Consider the following 23,856-nt stretch of genomic DNA (forward strand, 5'->3'; position numbering starts at 1 on the left):
CACACTTATTTAATGAATGTATTGAAATGCAAAAGGTTTTGATTTTTAGAGATACAATGTTAAAAACACCTTGTTGCGAGGAGTCTTATAGAAGCTTTTAGAAAGATCTTCTTTACTAAATTTTTCTTGAAAGGAAAATAGTAACATTTAAAAATGTTTCATTAGAATCATGAGGACTTTAAAAATGACAGTGTTGCAGACTTTAGGCATATGATATCACTTCATAAAACACTGGAATTTTGAGAGATTAAACCCAAATTTTATTCATTTTTTTAGTTTAGCAATTCTCAGTGGTGTTCCTCTAAACTTTAAAATGAACTGAATAGGGAAAATGTTAGAAACTTCAGCCTGTTCTCATGAATGGCTAACAAAATCTAAGTTATTGAAGTGAATACTATTTAAATTGTTAAAATGGAATAGTGGACTGATTCCACTGTTTCTAGTGTTTTCAGATATGATACCATCATCTTTTTAATGATAATTAGCATTATACTTTCAGAGTGATTCTAAATTAACAGACACCATATTTCTATGTAGAGGATCACCATGAATGCTACACTTCTTTTGCATTAGGCATGTGGAGTGGGGAGTGAAAGAAATATTGGTTTCTTTCTCCTTTGCCAGCTCCACTTCTTCTGCATCTGTTATTGGTAGGGTACCCCAGGATTTTGTTCTTGCACTTTGCTGTCTATTCATTCCCTAAATGCCATCTATATGTTGCTAACTCCCATATTTGTCTCTCTAGTCTAGACCTTTCCATACTCATATATCCAATTACCTACTTGACTCATCCACTTTGATGCTCAATAGACTTCTCCTGATACCCTCCCAACCCTTCCCCTGACTAAGCCTTCCCCACCTCAGTAGCTGGTAATTCCAGCATTCCTCTGGTGTTTGCCTTTTTTTTTTTTTTTGTCATACCACATATGCAGTCTATTAGAACAACATGTTGACTAGTTCACCCTTCAGTTTATATCCAGAATCTGACCCCTTCTTACCACTCTACCAATGCCATGTTGGTTCAGCAGATGAATCTTCTAAAATGTAAGTCAGGTCATGTCACTCATCAGTTCACATTTCTGTGATGTCTCCTTATTTCTTCCAGAGTAAGAGCAAAGTCTTTATGATGGCCCATAAAGCCCTTTGTGATCCGGGTTTTTATATACTATAAAATTCACTTAGTATTTTTATTTGTCTGTCTTCCCCACCTAGAATTTAAGTGAGAAAAAGATCTTAAATTCATTGATGTGTCCCAAGTCCCTAGAATAGTACGTTGCATATAATATGCCCTCAAGTATTTGTTGAATGAATAGTGCAGCTTGTCTGTAAGAGTGTTATATCTAGGATTTAGAATTTTAAGATCCATATTTAATTCTTATCTCTGTTATGAGATTATGTTGCTAGGATATTCTAAATTTACATTTTAAAAAATGTAAACTAGCTCATTTTGTGTCATCATGCCAATTGGAATTGGAAACATTTTAAAGATTTAATGTCATTTGAAATTATCCACTCCTAGATATGAATTAGAGAAGTGAAAATGGAAGAAGAAAAAAAGAAGCCCTGCTTGCTTTCAAGTTCTCATATTTTGTCATTAAAGAATGCATTGCACAGACATGGGGCCCAGCTTCAATTCAGCCAGACTGTTGTTTCATAGAAGTTTCATTCTTTTAACTTTGCCAAAATAAACCTGAATTATTAGCATCCTGAGGACATATTTCAATCTTTGATTTCCATGTGACATTTGACACTGAGAATACCCCCCTTCTCGAAACTCTCTTCCCTGGATTTCCTGAAGCCTTTGTTTCTGCCGGTTCTTATCCTGCCTTTCTGGTCAGTTGTTCTTGGTTACTTTTGGTGACTTTGCTTCTTTCCCCTTAAGTGTTTGTTTTGGCTAAGATTCTGCCCCCTTTCTACTGGCACAGTCTTTGGGATGTTATTCACTCATGGCTTTACCACCTACATACTGATACATTTCAAGTCTTCTGAAATGCTAGACCTGCTTTTGACTGCCTGCTGGATGTCTCCTAGATGTCCATAGACATTTAAAATTCTACGTTCTCCAAACATAGCTCATCTTTTCTGCAGACCTATTGCATTTAACCTTCTGTATTAGGGACGGTATGATGCATTGTCCATGTTGGAGCTCTTTATAGTTTCCTCATTGAGTCTTGTATATTGATTTCTGTGCAGTCCCTTGAGCTTGCTTTATGCTTTCCAAGATATAATTTTGTTTGCAAGAAGTTATTTTGAAAATTTTAGCTTTCATTAACAGTTTTCTAAAAGACCACTATTTCTTGTAAAGAAGAAAAGCAAAACAAAATATGTTTAAGCAACATTTTATAAAATGTAGGGCTTTTAAAAATTGTTTCTAAGATGTACAGTCTCTCAAGCCTCAAGTTTATCAATCAGCAATTTTGGAGGAAAACTGTTAGTTCTGCTGTTGTATTGTTATTATATGCTTATGAAGTAGTTCTTGTATTGCATTATTATTAGATACTTAAGAGGTGAAGTCCATAAAGTTCTAAAATTCTGAATCTCTTAATAGCTCTTCCTGCTGCTGATGCTTTCTGTGATTACCATGTGGGCTGTTGGATACATACTGGACTTCAATTCAGATTCTTGGCTTTTAAAAGGATGTCTTCTAGTAACATTGTTTTTTCTGACATCTTTGTTTCCAAGGTGTGTATGTTAATCTTTGCAAGGCTGGTTATTGTGTTTTCAATTTTATTTCTTATTTCTGTTGTTGGTTAGCTGGAGTCACAGATTATTTCAAGCTATAAATATTACTTACCATATAACAGCGTCCTGGGGATGGATGGGAGGAAAGGGCTTTGGTAGTATATGATTTGGCTGAAAGCAAATTGCTCAACCTAGTAACTTGGTGGAGACAATTGATGGAAAATAAATATCTTGGGTCATGTTTTAATTGTTATTTTTCTTGAATAATGGGGAGAATTTTATAGCCATTTCATAATTATTCAAGATTTTGTAATTATCTTGAAGCATTTTTGCTCATTTTTGAAAAATTTTGTTTTCTAAATCTAAATGTATTTTGATCTAGTCATTTTTGCTGTTACTGATTTTTAGTTGTAACAACCTAATTAAATTGTGGGAGGTTATAAAATAGTAAATATAGTATGTTTTCATTTTTAGGACAATATTTATACATGATTTTTAATGGTTAAGAGTCAGACTGCTTGAATTCAAATTAAGCTTTACCACATGATAGTCTGACCTTGAACAAGTTGCTTTACTTCTGTGTGCCTAAATTTCTTCATCTATAAAATGAGGATTAACTGTTGTGATAATGCCTGCCTCTCGGTTAACACATGTAAATGCATAGAACTATAGCTGACACATAGTACTCAGTAATCATATCATACCCCATCTCTTCTTCTCTCTTTTCTTTCTCAAGAAAATGACATCCAGTTCCTCAGACGAATATGAGTGTCATGCTTGGATTGCTGTCATCCTCTCCTCACCTCCCACATCCAGTTCATTACCAAGTGTTCCCTGCCCTGCTTCTCTCCAGGTCCACAACTCCCACCCTAAGACCAAGTCTCCTCACTAGTCTCCTGACTTCAGCTCTTATCCCCATAGAGTTCATCCCCACTTAGCAATCAAGGGAGTCTTTTTAAAAAGCAGATCAGTTATTTCTTTTCTCCCTGCTTAAAGCCCTCTAGTAACTTTTTCTTGTACTCAGAACAAAATCCAGACTCTTTGCCTATGGGATATTACGTGATTCATTCCCTCCCCAGTGACTTCCTCTCTTCCCCTTCTCCTCAGTGCACTGTACCTTCTTTCTCACACATCAGGCTCATTCCCACCTGGGGCCTTGGCCCTTGCTTGGGTCTTTGTCTGAAGTGTTCTGACATCATATTTTTTCATAGCTGGATATGTCGTTCAGCTGTCACCTACTTAGTGAGGCCATCCCTGACTGACTGCTGCATCCCTGTTTTATTTTATTCTAGCACTTGATCACTTTCCTGCAATGTAAAACCCATAAAAGCAGGAAACTTGTCTCTGCTGTTAAATATTTGCATTCACTGAATGCAAGGAAAAATGTAATGATGATGATCCATAGAAAAGTATCTAAAAGGAAATACAGGGTTGCTCTTTGCAGGTTATGATCATGAGTATTCCTCTGTCTTTCTGTTGCTTGCCAGCATTCTCTGGCATAAGCCTGCAGTGCTTTTGTCATAAGAGCAAATGAAGTGTTAGAGGAAACTTACTACTGTATCACCCCAGAGCAGGACAATTGGCTGGAAATGAATTAGAATTTAAATGTAATGTGAAAGCATAAATTTCTGAAAAGTAGCAAAATGCCTAAAATAGTCTGCTATTCGGAAAACTTGTAACTTAGAGATATTTATTCATTTTCCACAAATTGGATTAACTGGGGCTCTAAATAAATTTTAAGCCAAATCACCAGGGATCAGAGGCATCACTCCTTTTTCAGAGAGGAAGTAAGGGCTGGTAATATCTACTGCCTAGGATAGGAACATTTGAGATTTTGTTTGGTTATTCGTTTATTGTAGTTGAAGCCTACATTATAAAAATGGACACAATTCAAATGTGCGTCAAATGTTTATGACAACTTTATTCAAACTGCCTTTATTTCTCATATTCCTCTGTAGGGTCCCAATTTCATGGAGGAAAGCAACTGTAAAGTTCTATTATTTATTACAGGGGCAGTTGCTTATTGATCCAGGCTGTTAACCTGGCACCTGTCAGGAGTAGACAGTTAGTGGTAGCAGGTGCTTGTAAATTAGTAGTTCATTGTATTACCTAGTTAGGTCAAATGCATTTTTTTGCTGCAAGATCTCCAACAGATCATACCCTGGAGGTTGCAAGGGCTTCATTGGGCTTATTTTGGCATCATGCTGAGCATCTAAGGTTTGGACTGTTTAGTTCTTCTCATATATGAGCTATCATAATTATGGTTATAATCCTGGTAGCTAATTTTTTTTAACCCTTCATAGCTACTGTTAACCATTATTTTTTCCTGGTATAAATTTTAAAATATATTCAGGTAAACTATATTCATGCAAAAGATGACTATAGTATAGTATAAAATCTACTGTAGTATAAAAGATTTTTTCTTTGAAACTGCAATATTTTGGGTAAGTTATATGTGATCCTCAAATTGCCTGTGACCCAAGTGAGACTGTTAGTGTTCTGAATACTAGTATCATTTTTAGCCTTTATGTATCTTTATATGAAGTGTCTACTTCTCAAGCTGCTTATAGGATGAATGTGCTTAAGGTTGTGTGCATCTGTATACTTAATAAATACCATTCTAGTCTCTGGAAGAAAGCATATTAAATGTAAAGGTGAATCTCTATCAATTTTTGCATTTTAGTGTATTTTAAAATTTATGCCAAAAAACTAAAAATATGATATGTCTCAATAGAAATACAAAAGATTCATTGAAAATATATATTAAATAGTTGTGAATGAAATATTGTATAAGTTGGTTAGAAGAACTAGAACATACACGTCTTGAGATTGTTGTGCTTCAGCTTTCTTGTGTAAAATGGGAGGATGATGTTGCATAACTCTATTACCACATGGAAAGTGACACATAGTAAGTACTCAGTACGTGACAGCTGTTACTGTTGTTGCTGTTATTACTATCACCATTTAGAGAAATTTAGAACTAAAATTAATACAAACCATACTAATTCCTTATTTCACTAATACCTTATGTTTATCCTTTTTCTTTTAGGTTCTTGGTTGGGTATAAGAACCTTGTATACTTACCAACAGCCTTTCTGCTAAGTTCCATTTTTTGGATATTTATGACTTGGTTCATCTTATTTTTTCCTGATATCCTTTAAGCATCAATTTTGATGCATATCTCACTTTGCCTTTAAAAAAGAATAATGTCATTGCTAGGAATTTAGGTATTGGAAAGGGTCCAGGGAATGCAACTTACATTTGCTTTTATTTAATGGTGCTGGATGAAGATGTTTAATGTTGAAAATCTACTTGATTCTAGAAGTAATCTCAGAGTACATTATGGAAACAGTAGGTATCTAGTATGTATTACTCATAGGAGGGGGACAGTAGAATGTATTATTGTTTTACTTGTACCATAATTTGTTGGATTGTCTTGAGATTCCTTCAAGGTCAGATGGTTCTTTTAACTTGGTTAGCAGTTACAGTTGATTGATAAATTTTCTGAGTACCAACACAAACTGCATGAAAGGGATATTGAGGAAAATGTGGCCTCCTCAGTAATGGTAAGTGTTAGTGGTATAATCTAAGGCAATCATTTTCAATCTACAGTGAAAATAAAGTTACTTTGCCACTCAACATGTATGGAAAACAAAGACTGTACTCCTAATGTATGCTTTGCCCTATGGTGTTACTTCATTTCATTTCCTTTTTTAAAAAATTTAATAATGGCCCATTTAATTTTTTCATGACCCACTAATGATTAGCAGCCTGAAGTTAAAAACAAAGAAACAAACCAAACTCATCCAAGGAATAGGTTTATTATCTGGGGATCAGGGCCTACACCCAAGTCCAGTGTAGGGGTATGTTGTTCTCTTAGTGTTGGCCAGGTCCTGTCACCTAGAAATAGGGAGAGAAGTTACTTGTGCTCTAACCATTTATGACTCCAGGTAGGTGGAAGGCATTTTCAATCTTCCCACCTCTTGCCGGACTCCCTTTTCCCCTTCCAAGGACCCTGGGAAGCCCTGATAGCCTTGCTTTGCTTATGGAGTAGGAGAAGAAGGAATGTTGTAGATGGAAATATACCTTTTAGTATATTCCTTTAAAATTCCACATTCTATTTCTGCTAATAGTATTTCTGAAAAGAAAGAACAGAGTGTTTATGGGAGACATGCATAAGCTGAATTCAAGAATATTTTTTCCATAGGGATAAATGTGAAGTGAGACGGGCATATGATTTCTCAAAATACATATGTCTACATCCATTATAGCATGTTTTTGCTTTAATGTTCCTTTTTATTTCTGAGCATTCTCTCTAATATTTTTCAGATATCTTTAAATGAATGGCACAACATACTATGGGTGCCATTTGGCTTTTTCCGGAAGATTTTATTATCTCTTCTTTGTCTCATAATTACTGATTTGGTGGCAATTTTTTAAGCAGTAGCCTTATTACCACCACTTAATGAAGGCTTGAATGATATTATTGCATGATAGAAAAATACATTATTTTATAAGCAATCATGAGTGCATCAAATAACAGCACAAGATACAACGAAATCACTTGCAGAAGACCCACAGCTCATAAATTCTAGGGTAATTGACATGATACTAAGGAGAGATAGCTGATATTTTTGTTTACCAATCCGTATGGCAGTGGAAAAAAACAGTTTTGAAAATGTGTTTTTTGATAAATTTTTTAAATTTGAGAAACATGTCAATTTTTGCACAAAAGCTTTTATATTGAATTATTTCAAATTTATGGAATCAAAATTAACAAAAGTGTAACTCCACTGTGGTTTGAAAACCTTGTTTATAGAAGTTAATATTCAGCTGAGTTTAACTAGAAACTGTTCAATATTTGTGAAGATGCTGTTACATCAGAAGAACTGATTTCCATAGCTAGACAGAATCTTAAGATGTTGAAATCAACAAGATGGAATATTTTATTTGCTTGTACAACCTAAAGCCATTTGTTCTAGGCAACCATATGAACTTGCTGTTTGTGAGAGCAAAAAAGTCAGTAGGTGGCATACTTCACCATCAGAACAATGTTCTTCAAGCTAAATTTTAAATGTTGTTGGAACTGCCTTGTGAATGAACTGAGGTGCTCCCTGTGTTTAGGCTAGCTTTGCCTCAGGCTGCTGTCTGCATTGAATAACGGCATCTGCTACCACAGATATTGGTCTATTAGGGGAAAACATTGTAGGGCACTACGGAATAAGACAAAATGATTTTGAGTGTTAGCTCTTTTTCAGACTATATACCATTGGGGCAAGGTACATAATTTCACCAAGTCTTAGTTTTTCTGTAAATTGGAGATAACAGAAACAAGCTCATGGTGTGGCTGCAAGGATTACTATAAAGTGCTCACCACAGTCCCCATTGCAAAATTGGCATTCTATAAATATACCTAATATTTCATTATTAATTATTCTTATGAATAAAATCTGTGCAGAAGGCTACACGTTGAAACTAATTTTAAAGGCAATTCTAGGTTGGCTTCTCAGATGATCACTTTCTTTTGGTACGTTTTGTAAGTTTAGCAAGTAATGTCTTTGGCTATTATGAGGGGGGATTGAGTATAAGAAAATAGGACCTTATTGATGAGTTTGAGGATAAAATTCAAACTCAGGAGAGAAATGGTGAATCACTGAATATTACGCTTCTGATATTGGCTGTAACTAACTGAGTTAAGTTTAAGAGGGATAAATACCCATTTAGTCCCATACTGAGTTTCAGAAAATCAGCTGTACAAGTGCATATTATGGTGAGCTATGACATAGCTCTGGTCAAGTACAAAGGAACCAGGAGCCTTGACTAAATGTTTAATGTGGCTAGTGATGCAGCTTTCAGGGAAGTGAGTATATTCTCACATAGTATTACAAGGATTTGAGTGTCCAAGCAAAAGACAAAGCAGCTTCTCTGTCCTTTGCACTGGTGTTTGCTCTGGTTTGAATTATAGCCTTTTAAAGGAGAGAATGACAAATGGGAGCATGAACAGAAGAACATGACCAGGAAACTTATATACAAGGACAGTGTTGCCATTTATCTTGGAGGTATGATCACTGTCTTCCAATTTCACTGTCATTTGGAAGCCAATGTAGTATGTAGAATGGGCACTCAGTAAAAATGTATTAAACAAATGTGGGGATAAGCTTATGTAGGTTAGATCTAAAAGACAGCTATAATGCAGATCTAAAGGATAAAATGAATGAAAACCAGTTGGTTGGAATTATAGAAAGGCAAATTTTAGCTCCGAATTGAGAGACTTAACCGCAAAAGTTACCAGCTTACTGGGAAGGCTGATGTATCTATAAACTGTAGTCCAATGTGTAAGTACCACAGAGAAAGCATTCCTAAATTCAGGGAAGGGAGAGAATCATTCTTTCTAAGGAATCAGAAAAGATTCCAAGGAAGGAATAAGTTAGGTTTTGATGGCATTTAGGACTTGGACATCCTAAAAGTGTAGTTTCAGAAGAAAATGAGAGGAAGTGGGGGACATTTTAGGTCAGCAAACCACACAGCCAAGGGCACTGAAGCAAGGAATGTGTTCAGCTTTTATGTCAGGTGATAGAGTGCAATTCACTTTACTTGAAGAATGGGGATCCAGTGATTCCCCTGCCATTTGTTTTGTAACTTAATCAAAACAGGAGCCGAAAATTTCAGTCAGCTCAGCATGCAGGATCATTGCGTTATTAAACTGAACGTGTTTTTGAGAACTGAACATATGTATTTTTGAGTCATATGTGTTGATCAGGATTTCATAAAAAAATATGATGTGATTCTTTAACAAAGGTCTTGCCCTATGTACCTTTAATAGTGTCCTTTTTAATTAATTCTAAGTAAATGTTATTAAAATTGAATTTTACACAACTTCCCTGGACCCAACTCTTTCTTAAAGCTAGGCCCACCTGCAGATGAACTGTGATAAATTAAGCCAACAAGATGTATTCCTGCCTGCCTTAACCAGATGTGGTTGTGCTGTCTTTGTGGATTAGAGCAGGGCTTCTTATATTTTAATGTGCATGTTGAAAGTCCCTGGGGATCTTGTTAAAACCCAGAGTCTGCTTCTGTAGGTCTAGGGTGGGGCCTGAAGTTCTGCTTTTCTAACAAGCTCCCAGGTGAAGTTGTGTCTGCAGGTCCTTTGACCACACTTTGAATAAAAAGGGTTTAGAGTATTTTGTGGTCACTTTTCCACACTGAAGTTTGGCACAGGAGAGCATGGCAGAATCTTGAAAGGTGGAGACAGTTACTTTGTCAGTAATTATTTCGATTGGGTAAGGACAGTTGGTTTATTTCTGGTTTTATTGATTCACTGCTGCATGTTCATTTGTCATTCCCTGGAGCAAAATTTTACTTCTTATACAGAGAATTTGTATCACCTTAAAAACATTTCAAAGCAGGTAACATTTATCTGTGAAAACACTTTTATCTTAATTTATCTGTAATATGTGACTTTCCCTAATAGTATGTGATACATAATCATTTCGCAAGGAGAACAGTTTGTCTCTAAATTAACTCAGCCTAATAAAAGGATTGGTTACTAAATTTACAGTGGGAAATTTCTGCAAACATGTATCTAATATATAGGGAAATATTTTTATTTGGAATATCTGAATCAAGAGGTTTGTTTCTTTGAATGATTTTGTTAAAATGATAAAAGAATATTTTTCTAGATACTCACAGGAGAGCCACAATTACACCATGAGAGAGAAATTTATTTGGTCTTGAGTGTCACTTTTCAGGATGTTCCTCGTATGTTGCAACTATTACTATCAATATTTAGTACGAGCTTCAACTAATAAGGAAGCATTAATTATTAGCCAAGTAGGAACAAATTCCAGTAGGATTAGAACATAGAATGGGAACAGGTTTAGGGGTGGGGTCATGTGTACATAGGGAAGGTGAGGTTCTCAGGTGCCGGTTATGAAATTTGCTTACATCATAATTATATTCTTTTTAAAGGGAGTTTGTTATATTCCTTAACTTGGCTTTAACATTTGGCAGGACCCCCTTTCTATTTCAGTTTCATTTTCAGCATTGTAGCCTTTCTCTACTTTTTCTATAAGACCTGGGCAACTGATCCAGGCTTCACTAAGGCGTCTGAAGAAGAAAAAAAAGTGGTGAGATTTATTTATTACTGATGTTTTTAATAGGAGGGTTTGTAAACTTTAGAAAGTCGCAGATACAGATGTGTTAGTTTTTGTTATGGCTGCATGACGTGGGATGGTATAGCAAAAATGAGATTTCTACCGTTATACTTTTTTCATTTATGTATATGAAAGTTTTAACGTGTATTTTTATTTTCTGTTAAAGTAATACCCCGCCAAGACTTTTTCAGATGCGATTCCTGTTAGGAATATGATCTCCTGCTTCCTTATAATTTTGATAATGGTCATTTAGCTTACTTTTTCCCACTTAATAAACTAGTCAGTGACCAGGGAGAGCCCTTCTGCTTATTGGCTGAGGAGATGCCCCTTCTCTTCTTCAAATGTGACGTCGTCAGATGACATGGCATGTTTTCCATTGCTCATGAATGTTTAGAAGTTGGAGAGTGTTGTCTTTGTTAGCTAAAGCTAGTGTTCCTGAAAGACCCAGCCCTTGGTGCTTATAACTTTCAGTTTTGATGTATACTGGTGGGTTTTTCTTTTTTAATGGGTGTGCATAAGTGCATATTTATTTTTCTCTAGCAGATCATAAGTGGGAGATGATTGCCATTCACAGAGATGTGGTGATAAATGGGAGTAGTGGGGTGGTGTAATTTTCATGCAACCTAATTTATTGGCTGTTGGTTGATAATGCAACCTTGAAGAGTCACATCATTTCAAGCACAGAATGATTTGGTGGCAAGTATTCCAATTGCTTTTCTGACTGCTTAGTTTGGAGTGAGAGCTGTAAGAATGGTACATAACCGCGCATAATACATTTTCCAACAAAATGTGATAATAAGGTCAAATTTCATGTCTTTCAGAATATCATCACCCTTGCAGAAACTGGCTGTCTGGATTTCAGAACATTTTGTACATCATGTCTTGTGAGTCTTTTCTATATAATTTTTTTCCATAGCAAAAGCAAATTCTTGATAACATTGCTCATATAAGCATTTGTCAGATCTTCATGGTATATTTATACATTGTTGTTTTACTCATTTATAATTTTACATTACTGTCTGAACAGCTTTCTGTCATATGGAAGAATGATGTTTGTAATCTATTGAAGTTGTCTCTGGTTACATCTCTCTGTGACTTATCCAGCATGTGTTTTATTTGCTTTTCTCTGTCATGAAGCATATATTAGAACTAACTTCAAGTCAGAGGCTCATAATGACCTTAGAAACCACTTAGTGAAACCTCTCATTTTGCAGTTGAGGAATCAAGGGAGGAAGTAAATTCTCCCAAATTATTGGTGGTGCTAAAAATGGAACTTGGGTTTCCTTCCCTTAGTTCTGTGCTTATTTTGCTCTGTGGTACTGCCTCATTTCTGCTTAGCCAGTGTGAACAGGCTCTGGAATTCAGATCCCCCTTAGTGATGTCCTAATCAAAGTAGACATATGGAAGTAAATATTAATAAGGCATTCCACAGCCTCTGTGTGAATTGATGGTCTATTTAGGATTTCTGCCAATGCCTTTGTGACCTAAAGTTAAAATTTTGCTTGTGATTTGTTACCACTTTGAGATGCTTGTTTTTGCTTAGGCCTCTCTTAATTGCTCACTTAGATAAGGAAGCCATTAAGGTCACTCCATTGCCATGTGTGCAACTCCTGTGTGGCTCGATATGATCAACACTGCCTGTGGACTGGACGGTGCATAGGTGAGAAGACTTTAATTTTTCAATTACCAGTATGAAGTTAAGCATATGTTTAGTTATGACTCATAGAAAAAGTGGAAGGGCATCCAAGGGCTCCATTTTCAGTATTCCAATATTCCAATAGCAATGAGCCCATATGTCATTATTACAATATAAGTAATATAAGTAATATAGTGTTTTCACATGCATTATCCTTCACAGACCTGTGAAGTAGACAGAAAAGATATTATCTCCATATCACTTGTAAAAATGCTAGATCAGAGAAGTTAAAACACTTAACCTACAGTGACACAGCTAGTAATATGTAAACCTAGGTCTCCGGATTCCAATGAGTATTACCTTCTGCCGGGTTTTGCTGCTTCAGGAGAAGGTCAGACCATGATGAAAGCTGAGGAGCATTTGTGTCCTTAGCATTGAAACACTCCTATCTCCAGCACTGAGAAGGCAGCATGTGCAAGAGAAGACTTAATTGCCAGGCTTTTCCTGCTTTCTTCCCTTCTGTAGAAGTATCTCAGACTGTGGGTTCCTACTCTTTGCATGTAAATGTAGCAACATGTAAATTTATTGCTGCTCCTCAGATTCGTTTTCTGTGTTCTCCTGGTTAAGTCAATCCTTGATATTTAGAGGTTGTGCTTTTACAAACACATTAAATGGAAGGAGGAAAGATACAGGGTATGATTTGTCCAGAATCCTGCCTACCTCTTTCCTTCCATCACAGGATAGGACAGCCTAGAGCAGTGTTTGCTTAGTTAACTTTATTCTAAAAGTTGTACTTTTATAAACATGTTACATGGAAGGAAGAAAGAGAGGGTATGATTTGTCCAGAATTCTGCCTACTTCCCTTCCTTCCATCACAGGATAGACCAGCCTAGAGGCATGTTTGCTTAGTTAACTTTACGTATTCTATTCCAAAAAAAGTATCTTCTTTTAAGTAAGCAATGAATAAATACTAGTTCAGTTAATATGGACAATTGACTGTGACATATCAGAAATGTGTGGTTTGATTTAATGGTACTTAAAAGCAAAGCAACAGCCTTATTTCTGTTTTACTTTGGTGAGGACTTTTGACAGGAAAGTGGTTAAGGAGGTCTTATGTTGAAAATCAGAAGAAATGAAAATATTAAGTATAATTTTTTCTTCTTTCTTTAGGTTTTGGCAACCATCACTATTATATATTCTTCTTGTTTTTCCTTTCCATAGTATGTGGCTGGATTATATATGGATCTTTCATCTGTAAGTGTAAATTTTTCTTATAACAAGCACATACACCCACACCCATTTCTACTTTTCCTTATAAATCCTTGTATATCGCATTCTGGCTGGATGACTATAAACCATACCCCTAATAACAACAAAGTGAATGCCTCTAAGACTCCCTCAGCATTGGAAAGCTGCAAGAAATGCAAAATAAGGTTAGTTCTCAGTACTTTAGAAAAAAACCATGATAAATTTGAGAAGTGGTCAAAAATAGAAATTAATTTAAGGCAAGTGCAGATTTGTTCTCCAGTGGAGAGGGAAAGTCAGCTGCTCAAGTACAAAGCTGGAGATGATAAGTAAATAAAACAGAAAAAATAAGGTCAGTGGTAGAGAGGTTGGGGGATAGTGGATAGTTGTCCAGTAATTAAGGGACAGACCTCTGAAAGCACATGCCATTTGGTAAGTATCAAGTTGAAACTGAGAACTGATGGGAATACTAACAGTTAAAAGGTTGGAAATAGTAACTTGGAAGAAAACATTAGATCGCTTATTCTGTGGCCCTGACAAAGGAAAAAAGCTTTAAGTAGCAGTTTAAAAGAGTATCTAGGGTCTCACATAGGGAGTGACAGCCAGCTGTTTTGAGGTGGTTGACTAAGAAGGACAGGATTTAAATTGAACAAGAAAGATTTTGGTTATCTCTTAAGAATTTCATGATTATGTTTTTCAGACCTTAGAAATAGCTTTCCTTACTGGAAAAACCTATAGTGCTTGTAGTTTATTTATTTGGACTTTAACTTTTGTTGTTTATTTATTTTGAAGGCTTTGGGAGAATTGGGCTCTAAACACAGAGGCTTCACTTCTAATCTGTTTCCGTCCACCCTCCTGTTATGTTCTTGGTCAAATCTTAACTTTACCAGTAGAGTACTAGTTTGTTGCTTGAGCTGAAATCTGGAGTAATTCTGAAAGACATTAAGAACGTTTCTTTCCCCATAGCATCCTAAGCCCCAGTACATGTATACTTTTTTCCTCTCTTTCTCTCTTCTGTCTCTCTCTCTTTAGTTTAAAATTTTTGTTAGTTTTCAAAAGACAATTTTTTGTACACTTGCCCCCCAGCCTCCCAGTTTCCCTCCCTGGAAATATCAAGTATTACAAATTTTGTTTTGTTTGGGGTTTCATTTTTAGAGATTATTAACTAGTGTCTATGTATAATGAGTTATTTTTTGCCCTGCCATAGGCATGGAGGGTGTCAGTTACCTTGTCAGACCCTTTCCTACCTGATGCCTTGGGTGTCTTTGATCACTAGCCAATGCTTTTGTAGCTAAATGTAACTGTCGCCATTTTAAATGGGTCTAATAGTCAGAAGGTTGTAATCTATGAGCTCAGTTCTTGTCAAAAGCCACCAGTGACACTGAGCATTCTGTTTTTATTTTAGTTAATTTAATTTTATTTATTTGTTTTTTGTTTATTTATTTATGCAGTTTTTGGGACAGAGTCTCACCTTGTCGCCCAGACTGGAATGCAGTGGCACGATCATGGCTCACTGCAGCCTTAACCTTTTGGGCTCAAGTAATCCTCCTGCCTTGTCCTCCCAAATACCTGGGACTATAGGTGCGTGTCACCATACCCAGTTAATTTTTAAATTTTTAGTAGAGATGGCGTCTTCATCATGTTGCCCAGGCTGGTCTCCAGCTCCAGGCCTCAAGTGATTCTCCTGCCTCAGCTTCCCAAAGTGCTGGGATTACAAACATGAAATACTGCACCTGGCCAGCATTAGATTTTTAAAAGCTCTTAGATTATGTCTTATGGTGTAAAAAATAAAAGATTTTTTGACAGTGCTTGTTTCTGTTGAGAAAGCTGCCTTTCAAGGCCTGACAGTAAAGCATATTCCTGGAAAACCTTTGTAAGTTGGCACATGGACCAACTTGTCTCTTGGAATAGATCCTATGGGAGACGAGCCAGAGCTTACACCACTCTTGCCTCTCCTCTCTTCTTTCTCTTCACTAAAAATAGTCACCTTTTTTTGGCATCTATGACCAGCATAAGACTGTATTGATAAGTACAGAAGTGATTTTCCATCACATTCAGTCTTTCCAAGTTAGTTTTTTATTACACATGTGATTCTTCCCTCCTCTTTGTCTTTTTTCTCTGGCTCTGAACCAATTTTCATATTGCATTTTGTTTCATAAGGACATTCCCACCTTATATTCACTTACAAATGTATAAGCTAGCTGACTGTATTTTGTTACCTTTATTCCATTTATATTCCAGCAATATTTATTTTCACTGAATGAGGGCATTGTCATTTATTATTATTTCACAGACAAAAAACATGAACTTGTGCTCCATTTCTCTAATGAGGCTTCACTGTCATTCCCACCTCCCTTGTTTACCATGAGTACTGTATTACTAGAGCCCTGCTCTATACTCTCCTTCTCATGTGACCCAATAGCTGCTACTTCTGTACAGCCTCCATCTATTTCCTGTAAGCTCTGTTACAAGGTGGATAGTAAGTGACTCCGAAAGTGTTAGCATCCTATAAGTTACAGAAAGAAAGATTGTAGATTACTATCAGGAAGAACTATGTAACTGTCAGAGCTATCTAAAGATGAAAACGACTGACTTGGAATGACATGAGTTCCCTACCATTAGCCATTGGCCACCTCATAAGAATGTATTAGCACAAATTAAAGTGTTACATTGCATAAGATAATGTAAATGACAACTTGCTATTGTTTCTTTGATATTAAATCTGAAAATCAGTATTCTGAAGACTTCAGTGTGAGATCATGCTGTGCTATCAAAAGAATTCCCAGAAGGGAGCAGTAGAAATCTGTAAGCTGAAAGAAAATAGACATTCTTTCCCAGTCAACAGCTGTTTTCTCCACCTACTGTTGGAAATTATATTCTTTTTTTGATATCAGGTGCATGGGATGCATCTTTCTTTGCTGTCCTAATGAGAAGCTCTAGAGAGAGTGTAATTTTCTTTAACTTGTACCTTGATTGCTACTCTATGATGATTGCTCTTAGAATGCTTCTGGCATATCTTCACGAAAGATGATTGGAAATCAGAGACTTCAAAAGAAAAAAAAAGTAGATTTCTAGGGTTCGAATGGACAGTTGACAGGAAAGTCATGGACTCATTTTCTTCCTGTCCCTGGAGTTCTTCAGAGCAGTATTAAGAAAATGTCTAAAACTGCTTATCAAATTGTCAGAGGCATTTATGAAACCTCAAGGTGCAAATCTACAGAATTCTCATTTAAAAATAATTCACCCTTTATGCATGGCCAGGGTGCCTATAAAAGTCATTGGATTTATATAACCTTAAAGATCTGTTCCTTTGTTTCTGCTGTGTCCTGTGTGTATTTTTCCTTACTGCTGCTCCTAGCTACATGGGTTAGGAGGTTAATATGAAAGGCCATAGTAAAGTCCTTTCTTTTAATTGACACACCTGAGGAGAAACTGAGCTGTGACGATCTGAATCTTGCTCTATATTCTTTTCCCGGGAGTATCTGTCTTGTGAGTCCCTTCATCTGGCCTTTCTTCCTTTGCAGGTTTAGTTACAGTGTCAGCACAGAAGTATACCCATGCCCAGCTCCCTGTATGCTATCAGATTGTATTCTGATGGCATCTAGGTGCTTATTGGATGTCTTGTGCCCGTCGCAATGGCCTGTTCATCTGAACCCTTAATAAGAGTTTATATTCAGTCCTGTAATAGACTCATAGTTGCTATAAACACAAATATGGTAGGGAATGTTCTAAACAAATAATTAGCTTCAGGCTGGTACATCTTATGCTGCATGCTGATTTTAGTAAAGATTTTATGGACCTTTTTTTTTTCTTTATTCCTTCACTGTCGACTACTTACACAGTGTTATCATAACCTCAGTTAACATTGAGCTACCATTTTGTCATCTTTGGTTTTTGAGCTGTCATGTGGAAGATTAATTCCTAAAGTTGAATCATGATCTGTGCCTTGCTTTCTCTTCTCCCTAAATAGAACTTCAGTGATTTTATCTTCTTGAAGACTGATAACTAGTTTATTGCCTTTTTAAATAATGGGATTTTTTTTTTGTGTGTGTGTGTGAATTCACAGATTGGTCTAATCATTGTGCCACAACATTCAAAGAAGATGGATTATGGACTTACCTCAATCAGATTGTGGCCTGTTCCCCTTGGGTTTTATATATCTTGATGCTAGCAACTTTCCATTTCTCATGGTCAACATTTTTATTATTAAATCAACTCTTTCAGGTATTTATTTCTCTTCTTACAATGGCTTTGAGTAAAATTTCCAAAACTTGTAGTGAGATAGACTTGAATTTAAAATCAGAAGATGTGCATTCTGTTTTTACCTCTGTCACTTACTGTGTGAATCTAGCCATGTCATTTAACCACACTTGAATTTCAGGTTTTTTGTCTGTAAAATGAGGATAATAATGCCTGTCTACTACATTAAATCACAAGATGGTTTAAAGGTTAGCATAATAAATTATTAGAGTTGGACCTTGGAGTTACCTAATCTGACCTCTTTATTTTATAAATAGAAGTACAGAAAGGTAAATTGAAATGCTCAAGGTCACCCAATATGTGGCAAAATCAGAACTGTAAACTTAGGTCTTCTGACAGTCCCATTCAAGGGCTTTTTCCATTGTACAGTTAAATTATATGTTGTATGTAACCATAGTGTAAACTAAAGTATCATGCAAACGTGAGATGATTGTTTTCCTTCAGTTTTTCCAACCCTGTTTGTTACCCTTATTACTCTGCAGTGCTTAAGTGGATGAGAGTGGAAATAAATGAAAAATGCATCACTAACCACTGGACATAGTAATTACATTTTCAGAGAAGGCCATGGCCAATTGAAAGTTCAAGCTCTAGGGCAGTTGTCACCTTCAGCTTTCTCCAAAGCTTTAGTCCCTTCCCTCCTGCCTTCATCCCCTATGAGCCTAACCTAATTCTCATTATTGCTGTGTCCTGCAGACGTGGAATGGGCATCGGGTGGTCATCAGTCTGAATCAATTACTGTAAGGCCTCAGATAATTAGAGCATTACTCAACCGAAGCAAAGTGTATTCCACTTTTATGGGGAAGTAACCGATCTCAAAATAATAATAGTGATAATAATAACAAGAAGAGAAAGAGGAAGGAAGGGAAAAAGAAATAGAAAAAAGAAAAAGAAAAAAATGTTTAAGGTTGAAATTGAGTTAATAATATTGACTAAACTGAGGTTTCTGAACATTCATCTTAATCTCCTATCACTCTGATATCAAAATAGACTCTGGCAGCAAGAATAGATACTAGCATCTATAATTATTAATATTATTGTTTATAATATAGTATTTATAATGCTTTAAGACATAATTTCTAACTCTTTTCTGGAATCTTAGAACAAGTACAAGTATGTGAGATGATAATCTTTATTTTTTTTAAAAAGTCAATAAGGTAAAAAATAAAGTTTCAGATAATTTTCAAAAGGAAGAATTCAGAGCAAAGCTATTTTCTTAATGAACAAAACAATCCAGTTCTTTGAAAACGTTCATTTCCTGAGTGTTCTGGGTAGTCGTGGCTTTGATTGTAGCATGTCAAGCTGAGAGTCTAGGCTGTTGGTTAGGAGCATGGGCTTTATTCTCCCTCTGACCAAGGAGTCAGTCCCAGCTCTGCCACTCTAAGCTGTGTGGCCTTGAATCAGTTACTTCATCTCTCTAAGTCTCTGGGTTAGGTATTTTAAACAGATTATCTGAAATCCTTAAAACAATATAATGAGGATGGTATGATGAGCTGTTTTACAGATATGGAACTTGAGGTTTAAATGAGATAACTCTGTGAATAGTTATGGTTTTTAATGATTTAAGAATTTTTAAGTTACCTTAATTTTCAGTCTTCCCCAAATGTATAGAATTAAATGTTCTTTACTTCTGACTAACTTTTTCTTTGGCCCTTTTCAAAGAGATACTAAAAGGAACATACAAGTTGAGATAATTGCACTGATAGTCATCTTATGTTTTTTTATTTATCTAAAAGTTACACACTGAATGTGCTGAACATTAAAAATGACCATACACCATAGCTTGAATTAATAAAGCAGTTTCACAGCTCTAAGTCAATATACAGTACTTTCTTGAAGGTTAGTAAAAAAATTAGACAATTAAAAAACACACACACAAAATGCCAGTTACTAGATTTATATAGGGGAGTATAGTTTAAGGCTGCTGAATCTCTGCATCACCATGATCCTTGGTTAGAAAGCTGTGGGATATTGTCTGTGAGGGACTGCTAAATCTTTGCCAATGTCCTGTGATGTACTGCTAAGAGTGATGGAGCTATAAGATGGTATTTTTCATGTACCTTCCACCCTTCTTTTTCAGATTGCCTTTCTGGGCCTGACCTCCCATGAGAGAATCAGCCTGCTGAAGCAGAGCAGGCATATGAAACAGGCGTTGTCCCTTAGGAAGACACCATACAAGTAAGTGAGAGCTGTTCTGGACATTGAGTCCTGTAGAAGATCCCTAGTCACTGGTTTCCTAAGCTGGTGCCACTGCCCATAGCCATGCTACTGTTCTCTAACCTGTTATCTAGTACAGTTGACCTCCTCCTTTCTTAGAGAAGCCTTAGTAATGGAGTGAGTGGTAAGGTCATGAGCCCCAAGGTGGTAAGAATTTGAGATTTAGTTTACTGGACACAGCACAAATAGTAAGTCACTTTGAAGTTTTGCCAAGATGGGGAATCTGTCCAGTCATGTCACATGGTCACAAGGTTGTTTGTTGCTGGCATGGAGTTAATGTGAGATAATTAGGTGTATGGCTGAGAGAGCCAGCCACAAGGTACTCTGTAGAAAGTGTTTGCTTGTGTGCTTTGCCAGGATTTTCACCCTGGCTTTCTATCACCATTAATTCTTCTAGCCCTACTTTGAATGTGACCACTTGTCCCAGGGAGAAGCCAATTTTTCAGGTTTGGATTTGTTCCCCCTCGAGTATTTGGTTGTATAAAACACATTTTCCGTTGAAAATGAGAGTATGTATAGGAAGACCTTCATCTTATGGATGATCGGGCTTTGAAGCTTATCTCCCTGCCACTTATGGCAGGGTCTTGGAAACTGGGAGTGCTGCAGAGGTGACCCAGAGCCCTCTGGGGATTTGAACACTTGCTGCATATCTCACGAACAGTCTATTTTAAAGCACACTCTTGGTACAAGACGGAACTGTTAGGCTGTTAGAAAAGGGGATCAGAGACTGGGATATACTACAATATGTATTTAGAGAGGAGAGAAATTGCCTTCATTGGGAAGAGATGGCTAAAACAGTGGGGAGTGGAGAGTAGTGTAAACTTGTGATGACTGTGTCACATTGACAGTGATAATAAAGTCTCTTTCTTTGTGGCTTAACCAGAGGAATAAATATTTACTGCACTAAACTACAGAAGCCTGTGATAGAGTTGGAATTTGAAGCTGAGCCTTGAGAGATTTGGGGCAGGGCACAATGGCATTAGGAGGGAGGAAGGACATTCCAAGCCCTAGAGAAGAGTCTGAATAGAGGGGCACAGAGAGCATTAGAACGTGTTGGCTGAGTAATGGCAATATCACCTAGAGGAACTGAAGGTAAAACCTCAGAGCTGCTTTGAGTCCACCTTCCAAAATCTCACCCAAACCAAAGATTTTGCTTGTTTTCCTCTCCTAAGTTACTTTTACTCACTACAGTAGTCACCCTTTCTCCATGAGGGATATGTTCTAAGACCCTCAATGGATGCGTGAAACTGCAGTTAGTACTGAACTCTATATATACCATGTTATTTCAGTCTGATAACCCAGCAGGCAGGTAGTGTAGACAGGGTGGAAACACCAGACAAAAGAATGAGTCATGTCCCAGGCAGACAGAGCTGGATGGCAGATTTCATCATGTTCCTCAGAACGGCATATAATTTAAAGCTTATTAATTGTTTTTTTCTGGAATTTTTCATTTTAATATTTTTGGGCTGCCGTTGACCACAGGTAACTGAAACTAACGGTAAGGGGACACTACTCTAACTAGTTTTTGAGCCAGGTCCTATAAATTCTAGCATGTGTCCCCACTCCCACCCCATCAGTTCCACAAAGTCAGTCCTCTTCCCAGGAAGCTGTCTTCTGAGTAGTGCTGGTCCTTAATAGGCAGCAACTCCATCATCCTCATGCAGAACACAGTCTTTTAAACAGCAATGCGGTCATCCTCATGCATAGGTGTGTTTTGATGTGTGTAAGGGATTGGGTAAGGCACTTAAAAGATAGGGCATATGTGTAAAAATGAGCATTTCTCATAACGAATAGATAGTAGTACCTCCGAAATTTAATAGAGAAGAAATGATGCCTAAGACTGTTAAAGTCTGGAAAGCTCCAGTGGAAATATGGGCATTGGCCTGGGCCTTGAGAACAGGTAGAACGTAAAGGGATAAAGGGGTTCCTGAGCTAAGTGTAGAGCAGTGTACGTTCCAGGCCCACACAGCTATGATCATGGGAAAAACAGAGCCAGATTACCTGGAGCTGGAGATTTATAAAGATGCACAGGGGAGCTAGAACTTGAGGGATACATTGTATAGGGCCTTGAATACAAAGACGAGGAATATTTATTTGAGCCTCTAGGCAGAGGCATATCTTTAAAGAGTTTTGATTGGGAGGCGAGGGGCTATGACTATGTCAGGGTTTTTGGAGGACAACAGTCTCCACTATGTAAGATGAATTAAAAGGAATTGAGACACTGAAGTCATTTCGAGAGTTACTTATATGGTTTAGGGAAAATCCCATCTTGTTGATTACGGTTGTTTTGGCCCATATGGCCTTTGAGGTAATCAAAGTCTGAATTAGGGAAGTAGGAATAGAAAGAAGGAAACTTATTAATGTCAGTGGCCAGTCCATTAAGTGGGGAATCCAAAATGAAGTGATGATGAAAAACCCAATTAAGGTGCTGAGCAGAAGCCAGGAAATCTCAAAATACAGATTCAGGTCCAGAAATAGGCTTCAGTTTTAAGGTCCCAGAAGTCCAGGAACTGTCTTGATTTACCCCTGGATTTGTGCAAGATCTTCAAAGGACATTGTATCTTATAGATTCTCTGTGAGTGTTTATGGTTTGAATGAATGTTGGTCAAACTACACAGGAACTATAGTAAGACATGTTCTCTTTTTTTTTCTTGGCAGCCTTGGATTCACACAGAACCTGGCAGATTTCTTTCAGTGCAGCTGCTTTGGCTTGGTGAAGCCCTGTGTGGTAGATTGGACATCGCAGTACACCATGGTCTTTCACCCAGCCAGGGAGAAGGTTCTTCGCTCAGTATGAAGAAAAGCAAACCAAAACTCTCAATCTGATTTGTTTTTGTATATGTTGATGCCCTGTAGTTTGAAAATGAAGTAAAGATTTAGAGTTCACCTAAGCCCAAAGGAAAACACTGGTGTTTTTTAAAGCCATTGGGTAAAAAAAAGTTCTCAATAAGGCACTATACTTTTTTAGATATAGAAAGATGGACTTTTCTGATCAATCTTGGCAGACATCTAAAAAAAACCATATTTTTCAGAAGAAAATGCAAATTACTTTTTTTGGAAATAATATTCACTAATTATGATTGAAATGGAGTATTTTCAGATACTATGCTGGCTATTTCAAAATAGTACTATTCTTTAAACTTGTAATTTTTGCTAAGTTATTTGTCTTTGTTGTATCTATAATTATGTAAAAAATATTTAAATAGATGTACCTGTTTTGCTTTCACACTTAATAAAAAAATTTTTTTTTTTTTTTTTTTGTAATTGACACTTGATTTCTGACACTTAATACTGCTAGAGTCTTAAATTAAGGTGTACATAGGACACAAAGAAATTAGTTCAGAATTCCAGGAATGAGTTGAGATTACGATTAATACCAGCAAGCAAGATTTAATTTGGTTTTTTCCATCTTAGAAAATAGAACATATAGAAAGTCTTGAACATTAATTGCCGCTTTACTTAATACCCTCAAAATATTAGACTGATATGACTGTAATTACTAATTTCCCTTGTTTGAAGGAAATGTTAATTCAACTTTAACTCTTAGTTAGTATTTATATACCTCTGGGCATTGCACCTTCCTGCTGAAAAACCTCCCTTGGGTTCCTGTTGCTCTTGGGGTAAAAGGTAAAATTGTCATTGTGACCTACAAGGCCTTGAAGCATA

The 23,856-nt window shown here is 36.6% G+C and overlaps 1 protein-coding gene across 5 annotated transcripts in view; it reads left to right on the forward strand.

The window, feature by feature from the left end:
* Positions 1-23,443, forward strand: part of ZDHHC13 (zinc finger DHHC-type palmitoyltransferase 13) — a 54,210-nt gene extending 30,767 nt beyond the window's left edge. For 3 of the 5 annotated variants that reach the window (XM_032240958.1, XM_032240961.1, XM_032240962.1), the window contains 9 exons: positions 2,549-2,682; positions 5,732-5,832; positions 10,684-10,808; positions 11,657-11,719; positions 12,402-12,495; positions 13,642-13,725; positions 17,783-17,940; positions 20,054-20,151; positions 22,849-23,443. In XM_032240958.1, the coding sequence (XP_032096849.1) occupies positions 2,549-2,682; positions 5,732-5,832; positions 10,684-10,808; positions 11,657-11,719; positions 12,402-12,495; positions 13,642-13,725; positions 17,783-17,940; positions 20,054-20,151; positions 22,849-22,987 (996 nt within the window). In that variant the 3' untranslated portion in view covers positions 22,988-23,443. The remainder of the gene's footprint in view (positions 1-2,548; positions 2,683-5,731; positions 5,833-10,683; positions 10,809-11,656; positions 11,720-12,401; positions 12,496-13,641; positions 13,726-17,782; positions 17,941-20,053; positions 20,152-22,848) is intronic. The other 2 variants (XM_032240959.1, XM_032240960.1) reach the window with 2 other exon arrangements.
* The last annotated feature ends 413 nt before the right edge of the window (positions 23,444-23,856 follow it).

The sequence above is a fragment of the Sapajus apella genome, unplaced genomic scaffold (genome assembly GCF_009761245.1).
Source record: "Sapajus apella isolate SASKATOON/1434 unplaced genomic scaffold, GSC_monkey_1.0 scaffold47, whole genome shotgun sequence".
NCBI lineage: Eukaryota > Metazoa > Chordata > Mammalia > Primates > Cebidae > Sapajus > Sapajus apella.